Consider the following 14,136-nt stretch of genomic DNA (forward strand, 5'->3'; position numbering starts at 1 on the left):
CGACAACTAAAAATTAGTTACAAAAAAGCGTATCAGAAATTTACTGTTAAATGCTGCTTTTGTTCTTCATTCAGAGAGTTTTCCGGCAAGTATTCATATGGCTCCAGGCAAAACAAGGCACCCAGCACAGTTTTATGAGGTTAAATTTATCAACAAAACAAAAACCTAAACATGTACATACCTGCAGGAAAGCTGGAAGAATGGATGTTCTGGCTGAGAAACAGAATTTGAAAATCCAGACTTACTTCCCATTTCATATATTGGAGTCACATTTCTTTCATATTCCAAATATTAGAGGTGAGGTATTAACACAGGCATCCATCGGTAGAGAAATCACTCAGCAACCAGCCAAAGAAAACCCAAGTGCATTCTGAGCTGGTCTTAGGATTCTGCTGCATTTCTGATTGCTTCTTCCTGAGCAGCAAAATTTCCCACAACCAAAATCCCTCCTAAATAGCACCCATCACAAAATCAGAGATGTCTAATTTCCTCAAGCGGGAACAAGCAGCATCTCATTTCCAAGAGGTTTTTTAAAAAACAAAAACAAAACAAAAACCTTTTACGGTATTCTTTTTGCAAAGAGGGGACATAGAATGCTGTCGGGAGAGAACAAGGGCGAGAGAGAAAGAGCGAGAGAGCCCCAGTATCTTAAACAGCAGCCTGGTTTGGCAGTCAGCCAACCACCAGCATAACTTATTGCCAATGCTGCAAATCCCCCCATCAGCTAATGAAGATCAAGACTGCAGGTGAAATATGATTTTATCTCCAAGACAAGAATTCCCCTGGAAATAGAAAGACATATGACCTTGAATGTTGGAAAGGAAATAGTTTGTAAACAAAATAAATAAATAGCACCTAATGGAACTATGTATGCGGTTGTTACCAATCTATTGTTTCTACATACTCACAACAATACAAGGATTTCTTCGGCTAAGCCAAGAATGTTTAAAACATCAGGTCTTCGGTTATATAAATCAATGCATGCATTTTTTACAGATTTTATGTAAATTTTGTCAAATTTGTGTTATTTATTCATGTCGAATTCATGTTATTTGTTTCATCTTGTTTTTGTTTTGTAATGAAGGTAAAGTTAAGTGCAAAATTAAGGTTTGCCTTCTTTGAAATGTCTCTATTTTCTATCTCTTCAGAGGTAAATAAGAATAAATTGAACGATCCACGGAAAGTCTGAGCAATAACCACTTATCCCTCTCCCTCAATCTTTTCTGCATTATCCACTGCCAGTCAAACTTTGGCATCGTGGAAATGGTGGGTTACATTGTACATGATTGTATTCTATAAAAAAAGGAGCCAAATTTAATATGCTAAGTAGAAAAACATTATCAAAACATTCCTTATAAAATTATACAGAATACAAGCAGGAAGATTTGTTGTGGGGTGGTCTGTGGATTGAAAACAGCACACTTAATCAATTGAGATGACAGTAGGTGCTATGCATAATGATTTGTATAATAGCATATATCTGCAACTCAGAAGAGCAATAGTGCAATGAAGACTATGAAGTACAGCATTGAGTTGTCACAAAGAAAGAATTTGGTAGAAACTGGCATGCATGGCCTTCACATATTCCCTGTACCCGATATATGCCACTGAACCAACAAGGTCATACTGTGGTGTCCATTTATTTGCACACAGGGGAGGAGGGGACTGCATTGCTGAAAAATATTTGGCATATCCGAGAGTAATCTCTTTGGCAGGAATGACTTCACCTTCACATTATTTTGCAGAAGTATAAGATCCTTCCCATGCCAGTGAATAGAAACTTCCATAAGGAAAAAAAAATGTCTGTAATGGAAATTTGCTTTTGTTGTTTAGGTACTCTCAGTGTATGATCTCTTTGAAACTGTTTGTGTCAGGGAAAAAGCGACTAATACGCATAGTTTCCACAGAGAAATAGATAAGGAGAAGCTACTCTCAATACAGTATTCGTAGTTACAACTATATTGTGACCGATCATGCTCACAACTTTTCAGTTTTCTGGAAATGTTGAAGTGGTCTAATATCATTAAGGATCTGACCTTAGTTTTCTTTCTCTCTTGAGATTTCATTATAAGGGTCTGTCTCTCTGTTCTTACAGAGTCTTCTATATGGTATTTTGACAAACAATAACTTCTCTGAGAGGGGCATATTATTTAAAATTATCCAAAATAGAAAAGGAAGTTGAAAGAACATCCCAGAAAATGTTATGGCAAGTGCTTTTTTAAAATTCTGAATCTACTCTATTCATCTACCATTCAACAGCATACAAAATCAATAACAAAGGTATAAAACATCATACTAGACAAGAAAAGAAAAATGGTCATCCCAGTGAAACAAGCATCCACTAAAGGACTGCAAAAACTCTACAGGGGAAGCCCACATCCCAGCCCTGTCCAGAGTTTTGGGGAAATCCAGATCTTCAAAGCATGTTTAAAGAAGATCACATTTTGCCCTCTTGGGAGGGGGGGATGCTGTTTCAGAGGATAGGCAAACATGCACTCCTGGGTCCAGTGGTGGGTTTGGCAGCCTGGGTTGCTGGAACCAGCAGCGACCCAGGCCTGCTACGCCCCCGAACCAGTTCCCTGGGCAGCGCCATTTTGTTTTTCAGTTCTGCACATGCGTAAAAATTTTTTAATTGCACTGTGCATGCACACACAGCACGCATCAAGTGCATGCACGCAGTGCATACACAAGCAAACTGGCAGTAGTGCCTGATGGAACCCATCCCTGCCTGGGTCCCATCAAATAACATCGCTTAATGGAAGGGACTTAGAGCATGCCAATCTGCCTGGTTACATGAACTATGGTGGCACAGTGGTTAGAATGCAGTATTGCAGGCTAACTCACAGCTCAGTGCCAGGTGTTCGATTCTGACCAGCTCAAGGTTGACTCAGCCTTCCATCCTTCCAAGGTAAAACGAGGACCCAGATTGTTGGGGACAATAGGCTGACTCTGTAAACCACTTAGAGAGAGGGATGTAAAGCACTGTGAAGCAGTATATAAGTCTAAATGCTATTGCTACATTTTGGGCAGAAAGAATGAGAGATACATGGGCCCTCAAATAAATGGGTACTATGCCATTTAGGATTTTGTAGGTGGCAACCAGCACCCTGAAGAGTACCCAGGTAACCAATGCAGCTCACAGAACAGAGATGTCAAATGAATGTACTATCGCATGCTCCAACAGAATCACATCTCTACCTTGAAAACAAGTCAAGTTCTAAGTGGTCTTCAAGGGCAGATCCAAATGCATCACACTGCAGTACTCCACATGTGAGCTAATCAAATTATGAGTGATGGAGAAAAGGGTCACCAAGTCCAGAAATAGACACAATTGGTACCCAAGACAAATTTTATGCAAAAATATTTCTGGCTCTTCGAGCAGGACTCCAGGAAGAACCCCAAGCCGCACATCAATTCCATCTGAGGGTGTGCAATCCCATTCATAATGTAAGATGGAAACTCTCTGATGGTACATATAATCACAGACCTTTAATCTTGTAAGGAGCCATGGTGGTGCAGTGGTTAGAATGCAGTACTGTAAGCTACTTCTGCTGACTGCCAGCTGTCTGCAATTTGGCAGTTCGAATCTTACCAGACTCAAGGCTGACTCAGCCTTCCATCCTTCCGAGGTCGGAAAATGATGACCCAGATTGTTGGGGGCAACATGCTGACTTTGTAAACCGCTTAGAGAGGGCTGTAAAGCACTGTGAAGTGGTATATAAGTCTAAGTGCTAGTACTAGTGGTGCTTAAGTTTGTTTCTCCCCACCCCAACAAATTGATGCAATAGTTAAAGGAACAAGAAAACTTAATGATTACAGAAAACACACAGAAAACCTTAATAAAGATTTCTGACTCTCAAGAAGAAAAAAGTATTCGTATAGTAATATTTATTAATATTACTGGCTTATGAATATGACGACTGTTCATAGAGAGGAAAATGCAGCTACTGTTTTAGGTACCTGACCAAGAAGTGAAGGAAGACAAAACTCATACAGATAGTCCTCAACTTACAACAGTTCCTTTAGTGACCATTCAAAGTTACAACGACAATGAAAAAAGTGACTTACGACCTTTTTTCACACTCATGACTGTTGCAGCATCCCCATGGTCAAAATTCAAACACTTGGCAGTAGCTCATATTTATGACGGTCGCAGTGTCCCGATATCATGTGAGCACCTTTTGCAATCTTCTGACAAACAAAGTCACTGGGGAAGCCAGATTCACTTAACTAACATCCCCCCCCTCTCTATCATCTATCTATCTATCTATCTATCTATCTATCTATCTATCTATCTATCTATCTATCATCTATCTATCTATCTATCTATCTATCTATCTATTGCAGTCTTCACTTAAGAACAATGGCAAGAAAGGTCGTAAAATGGGCAAAATTCATTGTCTCACTCAGCAACAGAAATTTTGGGCTCTATTGTGGTCATAAGTCAAAGACTACCTGTACTGGAACTATAGATTTTAACTTTGATCAGAGAGCCTTAAAATGAAGCATGTTGAAGCTATAATTGGGAATATTTCAACATTTATGTAGAAATATTTATATTGAAATTAATCTGCAATTAGTTTGGCTCATAATATATAATGTATGTTTGTGTTCTATGTTTCCTCTTGAAATTGTATCCAGCCACTGAAATAAATTAATTTAACTCAATTCGTTGCAATATGTTGACATTCTTTTGAAGGTATTATTTGGTGATCCAAAACTACCTAATAATCACTTTCCTAACAGGAAGGCATACTGTGCTAATGGGAAGAAAGTTATTCAGAATGCGTGACTAAAGAAGAAGGATAGAACTATAAGACTATAATTTTCTTTATGGATTCCCTTCTCTCTATTTACATTACTGCAAAAACATATTCTCTTTAGAGCTAGTCAGCCAGTCTTGTAATTGCTGTAATCAAGGACAATATTCTTTCTGAACAATTATATAATTAAGGAAAGTATGACAATTTGTCTCCAAACAGATTTCTATTAAATGTGTTTATTTTACAAAAAAGTAAATACAGGTAGTTCTCAACTTACAAGCATTTGTTTAGCAACTGTTCAAATTTACAACCACTGAAAAAAGTGATTTGCAACTAGTTTACGCACTTATGACCATCGCAACAACCATGGTCACCTGATTAAAATTCAGACCCTTGGCAACAGGAATGTATTTACAATAGTTGCAGGGTCCTGGGGTCATGTGACCACCATCTGCAACCTTCCTAGCTGGCTTCTGATGAGGAAAGTCAATGAGAGAAGTTGGGTTTGCTTAGCAACTACGTGATTCACTTAGCAACTACAGTGATTTACTTAATAACCATGGCAAAAAAGGTTGTAAAATTGGGCAAGACATACTTAACAACTGCCTTGTTTAGCAGATTCTATGGCTGTAATAAAAGAAATAGGTTTAGTATTCATGATTCAAACACCAAAAGTATGAATGCTAAACCTATTTTTGTTAGGGGTCTGGTTTATCTCAAAGGGCTGATTGATAACATTTTGCAGTTCTTGATGTGTCTCCCCCTCTCCTTTGCTTTTATCCCAAGGAGAACTAGGGAGGATCAAGTCTGAGATGCTGCATCAAATTCTGTTCCTGTTTGGGGTTGACATTTATCTGACCCTTGCCTTAACTGTGGCTCTGCCTCCTCTTCCTCAAGATTATTTCTCATTACAATAGCAGATCCAGCCTTAGTCTAGAGCAGTGTTTCTCAAACTTGGCGACTTTAAGTCCTGTGGACTTCAACATCCAGAATTCCCCAGCCAGCTATGCTGGCTGGGGGATTCTGGGAGTTGAAGTCCACAGGACTTAAAGTCGCCAAGTTTGAGAAACACTGGTCTAGAGTCTAGAGTACAAACACTCCTTAGCCAGGCTTAGGATCAGTAAATCAAGCAGAGCACAATAGCGGCCACAATGTGAGAGGAAGGGAAAGAAGAAAAGGGAAAGGAGAGAAGGAAAGAAGAAAGCAGAGAAGGAAGGAAGGAGAAAAGGAGAGGGAAGGAAAAATAGTGTTGTGGTAAAACAAGATGGATGTATGGGATGGCAGGTAAAGCAATCCCAATTATATATTTAAATCCTTAGATGGCAAAATCAATTGTTATAAATGTTAAAAGATAACACACAATATTAACTATGAGAATTTATATTTGTGATTGTATGTATGAAGAATAAAAACAAGAACAAAAACTTTCAAAAAAAAAGCAGCACAATATACATTACATCTTCTACCAGTGAAAGAAAGTATCCACCTAATGCAGTCCCAAATAAGATAATGAAAAGATATTGATTACAGTCTGAATCTGATCAATTAGGAGAAAGGCTCTTCTAACGATGGGATCTAAGACATTCCCCATGTACCTCTGTAGCTGTGCTTTTCACAGATGGAATGGTAAATTTAATTTTTTCTGATTTACAAAGAAGGCTCAGGGATTCAGGAAGAAAATCTCAACAGATGGGATAAATATCTCATTAAAAGCAATCTTAAGGATGCAACAAGAAGCAGTTTCCAAATAGGAGTAAAAAGACACACCATAGCTTTTTTTAAATCAAAGTTGCCAATTTTAAAGACCATGAGGCAAATCAGTCCTTAAAACGAAGGAGTGGTAAAACTTAGGTTGGACTAGAAGGCCTCCAAGGTCCCTTCCAACTCTACTATTGTATTGTATTGTATTAGGTAACCAGGCTAAAGCCTAAAGCATTTCTGTCCTCTTTGCAATTGTGAAATAGAAAGTGATGGCAGTTGGACACCTGTGCCCCAATGTGGGAAGGAGGAGGAAGGGGGCTGAATCCTATGGAATCAATTTCTTGCATGATTGAAAGAATGTACCTTTCTGTTATTTTCAAGGATATAGAAAAGGGAACAAGGGTGTCCAAAATGGAATTATGACAGAGATAGGATGAATCTGTATATGTATGTTCTTCAGAATATTTAGCCTTATGCCCGCTAGCAAAAGTGGCTTCTCAAGTTCAGAGAGATAAAAATCTTAATAAGGCTGGAGGAAGTTGGATCGATGAGTCACTTGGAGCTAAGTCCATAGTAAGGTGAGCTGGAACACTGTGGCTTGCTTTGTGCTTGCTTCCAGAATTGGAGCAATTGATTTTGGTTACACTGAGTGTGAAGTTCTGATAATATGAATAAGAATCACAGATCAAATCATAGATAAGCATTCCTTATGAAGCTGCCAAAGAAGTAAAAATGAGAGCTGTGGAATTTTTTTCATTGGTAATTAGGCAGTTGTAGGAAGATGTGAATCCATCAGCATGACATGAGCTGTCTCAGATTTAGTCTTTCAATTTATGAGATGGATCTTTTAACAAAATAATGGAAGGATTGGCATTATTTTGTTTGGTCAAGATATAATGATTACTATAACAATAAATTATAAGGTGTTTTGTTCTTTGTTCTTTAAAAAAAACTTCCTTTTCTCTTTCTTTTTTTGTATATTTTAAACATGTTAAACAATGTGAATAATTGCCCATATCTCACTGATTGCTTGCTGTTTGAAGAATAAGCAGAAGAAAGGAAGTGGAAGGATAAGTGTTGAGAGCCTGAAAAACACACAGAAAGCCTTCCGTATGTCAACTGCTGCCATGGAAATCACACAACAGACAGACTCAGGAACTGTAAATCATGTAGTTTGATTCCAACCTATCTCACATACAATAACTTTACTATTTTATTTTTGCTATGTAAAACCAACACCACCACATGCTAAATTCATTAAAAAAATAGGATATTCAGATGATCATTCTTCTCAGATGCTTCTAGTTAGCTATGATGAGAAATTTCTATTGAAACATCTTCTTGATTGTAAACTCTACATACAGAAATCTCCTTTCATGGGTTTCCTGAAATCTCCTTTCATGGGTTTGAAGAACCAAAACTAGATAATTCAGTCATGAGTATCCTAGATTCTCTATCCTAGATTTTCTAGTTCATAGTCCAACAATGTGTGCCAAATATTGGCAAACAGCAATAGCAGAGAAACTGTGCTGCCCAGATGTATTTAGTAACTGTTCCAAAGCTCAGCAAGAAAATCAATGAAAAAAGGGTTAAACAGTATATTTCCCTTCTATTCCTGTATTGAAAGTCAGTGTCTTTAAAAAAGAAAATGCACACACACATCTGTCTGTCTGTCTGTCTGTCTATTTATCTATCTAAAAAATAAAACTTTGCTCTGGCAAGCACTCCAATTTAAAAGCAGAGACAGAACATAACAATTTGAAATGTATATTTTCTTTTTTCTTTTCCATGTGTTGTTTTCTTTTTAATGTTATAATTTTTGCATTCAAATTTTTGAATTTGAATTCAAATTTTTGCAGTTTGAATTCATTTTATTTTTTCTCATTGTAATATATAATTAACAAGAAATGAATATAAACTCTAGAAATATGCATTGAATCTGAGCCAATTTTATTATTCCTATATTCTTTCTAATTTCATATTTGATTTAGGAAGTTATGTTTTCTAAAAAGTATATAAGGCCTTTAGTTGGAATTCCTGGTTTATTTTAAATCTTTCTCAACAGTTCTGACAATAAAAAGGCAACGTAATTGAATGGGAGGAGCCAAAGTCACGACGATACTACGTGCAATATCAATACTCTGAGATCGCAGTCAACATTTTTGCCACTGGGTGGTCCAAATGGACCTAAACTGTCCCGCAGAGACGGCGAACAGGAAGAATATGTGTGGCTGATCTCATGGACATCGCAAAGTCCTTGATTGATCCAAGAGAAAGTCTTCAAGCCAGTGACAAAAATTCCAGCCAAGGCTGACAAAGTTGGGGCGGCTCCAAAATGGAAGGATATGGAAAGAGAAAGTGTTTCCAGCTGGCAAGGAAATTTTATTGTTTTAAGAGTGACTGCCTATAAAAAACTTAAAAATAAATTCAAATTGGAGAACAGAAGAAATAAGCAGCAGAATTAAATTTGGAATAGTTTTTGACAGGGGGTTATCTTTCTTTTTTTTGAATGCTATCTTCACGGACGGAATTTATGTAAGACCTTTAAAATGAACGGATTAAGCCTTCTTCTTCTATTTTCCTTTTTTTTCATTACTCTGTAACCTATGGTTCAAAATTTTCCTCTTTCATTATTGTGGGTGTTTTTCTAACTCATTTAAGAATTGGACTTTCTTTTCAATTTGAAATACAAAAGACATTAAAAAACCTTGCAACATTGTAATAATAGCACTGCTACTTTGGAAGCTAGAACTTTGTGTATTGGAAACGAAACACTTTACTTTCTCTCACTGACTATCTCGGCTCGGCACTTCAAGGTCTTACTGCTTGTTTACAGAGAGTGATAAGAAGAAAAACACACAGATGTTCCTTTGAGATACTTCTAACCAGAGAGAGGTGAAGATGAAATGATTATTGTGAATTGAAGTCTAACCTTTGCTAAAAACTTCTAAGCTAGAATAGCAGTATTTATTAGTCGAAAACAATGGCGCAATCCCAGCAGGAGAAAGAGGCTTTAAGTCTGCAAAAGATATTCTCAGAAATACAGAAATTAGCAAATACACGTGAGAGGATTGAGAAGAAATTGGATGATTTAGTACAATTAACAGCAAAATATGACAGAGAAGTTAAAGATGTTTATCAAATGGATAAAGTGGCAGTTAAAATTCAAAAAACCGAAAAGGAAAATGAAGAAAGGCATCGAAATCACATGAGAGATTTTATAAGCAAAGAGTTGCTAAGAGGAGTCCATACAAAGTTGATTAAAGAGAAGATAAGAGGACTGATACCACAAACAGCAGAAGATATGAGACTGTTTTGTTACTGGAAAGATACAGGTTGATAGATGGAAGAGTATAACTTAAAACTAGCTAAACTTAGTGAAATTCACTGATAACAGATATAGTTAAACAAATGTATACAATGTATAGTGTCATGATAAGCAATAATGGGATATGAATATTGAATGGTACCCATGAAAGGAAGATTATAAACCCTCTTGGATTATATATAAAGATTAATACAAAAAGAACTAAATTAGATATAGCTAACTTTTGAATATTAGGGGGGAAATGTTATGATACAGGATATAGTTAAATAAAGGAGGGATAATGATAATAAGGTATATATAAGCATGGATACAACATAAGGAAATTGGATGTAAATTGCAAACAATGATTTGGAAAGAAGGATTAGAAAATTTTGTTACTGAATATTATGGATGTTTAGCTAGAATAGGACATAAAGATTCAGTGTTATTGGAGGATTTTAGAAATAGTAAATGAAATGCTAGTATGTGGTTATGTATTAAACCTTGGTATACTTTATGATGAAGGATGTTTAAACAATTATAGTGAAATGTAAATGGAGGTATGATGATGGTAATATGTATAAATATTTCAGTTAAAATACTTGAGTTAATATGAATTATGTTTGACGACTGTGGAAGAGATGCACAAAAGCCTTTTGTAACCAACTGATACACTTTCTACAGTATGCAAAGAAAAGAAGATTTTATGTGTTGTGTTTGTTTTGAAAATAAAAAATAAAAAAAATGTATTAAAAAAGGGCAACGTAATTGTTTCCATAAATAATCCTATCTATTAAAGAATATTGCATTATTTGCTGCTAAGTGCGATTTTACAAAGAGAATTCATTTTCACAATTATTTTCTACTATTTAATCTAGGTATATACTCTAATATATGAAAGGAGAAACAGAGAAAAAGATAGGTATGCAATTACCTTTGTGAGGTATCTTTTCATGTACCCAGAATGGCATATAAAAACCTCATCTCTAATTTTTAAAATAATATTTTTCTGTTTCTGTAAGGAATGAAAACTAGGTTCAACTGACAAAGTATAAGTGACATTAAGGAGATTATTCAGCCCAAATGTTGTTCTTGGAACCACGCACAAAACATTTATGCCTTTGCCTCAACCTCCAATCGAAGGACACAAGCATACAGAAGTTTATAAAACAAATGAGTAAACATTGCCTTATTCCTATGTAAATAACTGTTCTATGAGTGAGTGAACAGGGAGAGCAAACAGGAGTTGGGCAATGAGTTGGAAGACAAAAAGAGAGAGAGAGAACAGATTGCTAATTGTTTGCTGCAGCTTTCTGTTTGACTGCTAACTGCTGCTTAGAGTTTCCTGAATGATTGACCATGGTGTCTGATTGGGGATGCTGCTCTTGATGACCTAAACCATGGGTATCAAACTCAATTTCACTGAGGGCCACTTCAGGGCTGTGTTTGACCTGGGGGGATGGAGAAAGTGGGCATGGCCAGCTTGATGTCACTCATGTGGGTGTGCCTGTGGTGGCCCGAGTGCTCTGCCAGTGAAAACAGACCCCCGAGCTCCATTTTCAGCAGTGATGGCCTCCTGCAACCCTCTGCCACAAAAACAGAGCTCGGGAGCCCTCCTGAGTTCCACTTTTGCTGGCAGAGGCACCATGGGCCAGTCATTCGCTGTTTCCAAGGCAGCACCATGGGCCAGATCTAAGCACCCTGCAGGTCAGATCCAGCCCCCAGCCCTTGAGTTTGACGCCCCTGACCTAAACAGCTCTAGAGAATACAGAACTACTAAACAGAGACTGGAGTTTGGCAGGGCAGGTCTTTTTTTTATTTGCCCTTTCCTTTTTTTCATTCTTCTTTCAGTTCAAACTAGTCCTCATCCAATGAGACAGCTCTAAGAACTAATGGCCTAAGCAAGAAGAGTAACTAGGGGAGAATCAAGATTAGGTCATTCTCCGACACCACTCAGGCAAGTCCCCCCAGTTTTCTTGGCAAGGTTTTTCAGATGTGGTTTGCCATTGTCTCCTTCTCGGGGCTGGGGGAAAATGAATGGCCCAAGGTCAGCCAGCTGGCTTCATGCCAAGGCAGAATGAATAGCAGTCTTAAAATATCTGAAATGTTATTAAATAAAAGAGATTAGATGACCTTTATATGGTCTTCCTAACTTTATGATTCTATAATATTCTGAACAAAGTTTAACATAATCAAAAATGTAGCAGTATGAAACCCAATTTATTTGTGATTTTAACATACATTCCACTTTACTATGTTAATATGCAAGGGTATTATAATAATCTGTGTAAAAACAACCTGTTTGCATTCCATTGGAACAGTAGTCAATCATATAATGAATATAAGTCAGCAGTGTAAAATTGCTGCAAAAAACCATGATGGTTTAGAATGTATTCGGATGCAAACATGTTAAATAATGTGTTCTTTAAGGAGGACTTAAACAAGTTGAAACTGGTGCAATAGAAAGGATAGTAATGGGTTAAGAAATGGTGCCACCAGGAGAATGAATAGACCTGGTTTATGGTTAGCCTTGAGAAAAGATAACTGTTACTGTTATCTCAGTACATGAGCCAGTGTCCCATAGAAAATGTTTTCCCCCCACATTATGTGGAACCGTAGATTTTCAGCTATAGTAAGCTAGATTCCAGTTGTAAGATAGGAAAAAAATATAATGGTAAAAGCAATTTGTCAGTTGAATTAATTAATTAGTGAGATGCATGTGTTCATGCAAAGCTTGGAAAACAATAAAAAGAATTTGCAGAGGGTGCATTAAAAAGAAAATTAGATTCGATTGACTAAAGGCTGTTCCCAACCCTGTGAATATATGATTATTTTGTTCTCTAAAAAAATTAATCCTGAAAAAGGTCCCAGTTCAGCTCTGGTGATATAAAACTAGCTTTGCATGACAAGTAGTGACTTTAGAGGGAAATCTGCCATTTATTTCAAAGGAAACATCAAATTCTTTCATTAAGATGCAGATGCAAACAGTGCATTTAATCTTACTTGCTCCACTGGCTTGTATCTAGCCACTCACAGATGACAGTTCTAAAAGAAATCAAAATAGCTGTCACACTGACTAAGGAATTAAAAAATGCCTAGTTGTTAGCAATACAACCCCATTCCATAAGACAATGTATTGCATACAAGTATTCAGAAATGCATTACTCTTTAATGCAGTATGAAATTTTTTCTTTTCTTTCTCCTTTCGTCCTAACTCAGCAAAAAGAATGTTTTATCACATTGATTTTAGGGTACAAATAAACGCTCCAGTATCTGAATCTATTATTACATCATAAATTGTATGTAGGTACACCATTATAACTTACATGCTGAAGAAGATTGCAAACATTTTAAAGACTCAGATGATGATACTACTGTAGAAACTAAGCTTAGTTGAAATGGAGCTTGAACTAAATTAAAGGAATTTGTTTTGTGTTAGACAGACAGTCCTCTATTCCAAAAAGGTCAGAAACCCTACTCATTTGTGGATGAATACTCATTTGTGGATCCTTATGTCTGCGGTCAGTAAAATTTGCAAAGCTTTCTGTTTGTTATTTTTCTTTCTGATCATGTGTTTAAAGTGCTTTTATTTACTTAATTATAAATTAAGCAAACAGCTAGCCAGACAGACAATTATGGATTCAGCATAGCAGCAAATGGAATGAAGATATTAAAATGCCAAGCCCCTAAGTTAGTTTAAGAATTAAAAACAAAAGACCAAAAAAGATAAATTCAGATATTAATTCTGGTCCCCACAAAACCACATGCATACTTCCAATACTCAAATCATGTATCTGTAATGGAAAAGTTTTAACATTTTGTAAGTTAAATTCAGAGATGTCAACAAGTGTTTACAATTTAAAACTGAGTTTAAAACGTCACTGAAGTGTTGACAAGAACTGATACAACTCTGAAAAACTCCTGGACATAGTAGCCCGATAACAAAAGAGCTTCCAAAATTAGTGTTCCTTATTAAGGCTTAGGAAACTGTTGGCTGACATTCAACTACCATCAGTTCCACAAACAATCCAAAATCCTCCTGATAAAATTTTTGAAGTACTTATACTTCCTGGCACCAACCTTCAAAAGCATATTGAAGGTCATTTTAGCCCACGGGAAAATAAAATATTGGGGCGGGGGAGGGTAACTAGGTAGTCTTCATTTATTGACCCTAATTTGGATCAATAACTCCATTGTTAAATGAAATGATTGTTAAGCAAAACATCACATGGCCATATTGACTTACAATAGCAGTTGTAATAGAAGTCCTGGTTGCAAGTTGTTAAGCAAATCACCCACAAATATTAAGTGAGACATCACATGACCGTGACTTCTCACCTCCTGCCAACTCGTTGATTTTGCTTG

General features: G+C 36.6%; 1 protein-coding gene across 10 annotated transcripts in view; it reads right to left on the reverse strand.

The window, feature by feature from the left end:
• Positions 1-14,136, reverse strand: part of PLEKHA7 (pleckstrin homology domain containing A7) — a 137,399-nt gene that overhangs the window by 86,364 nt on the left and 36,899 nt on the right. Inside the window, exon 1 of one of the 10 annotated variants that reach the window (XM_081937680.1) lies at positions 182-585. The exons of the other annotated variants lie outside the window; for them this stretch is intronic. Coding sequence (XP_081793806.1) covers positions 182-252 — 71 coding nt within the window. The 5' untranslated portion in view covers positions 253-585. Of the gene's footprint in view, positions 1-181; positions 586-14,136 lie in introns of those variants that run through there. 10 annotated transcript variants of the gene reach the window in all.

Source organism: Natrix helvetica, assembly GCF_964273705.1.
Source record: "Natrix helvetica genome assembly, chromosome: 1".
Taxonomy (NCBI): Eukaryota; Metazoa; Chordata; class Lepidosauria; order Squamata; family Natricidae; genus Natrix; species Natrix helvetica.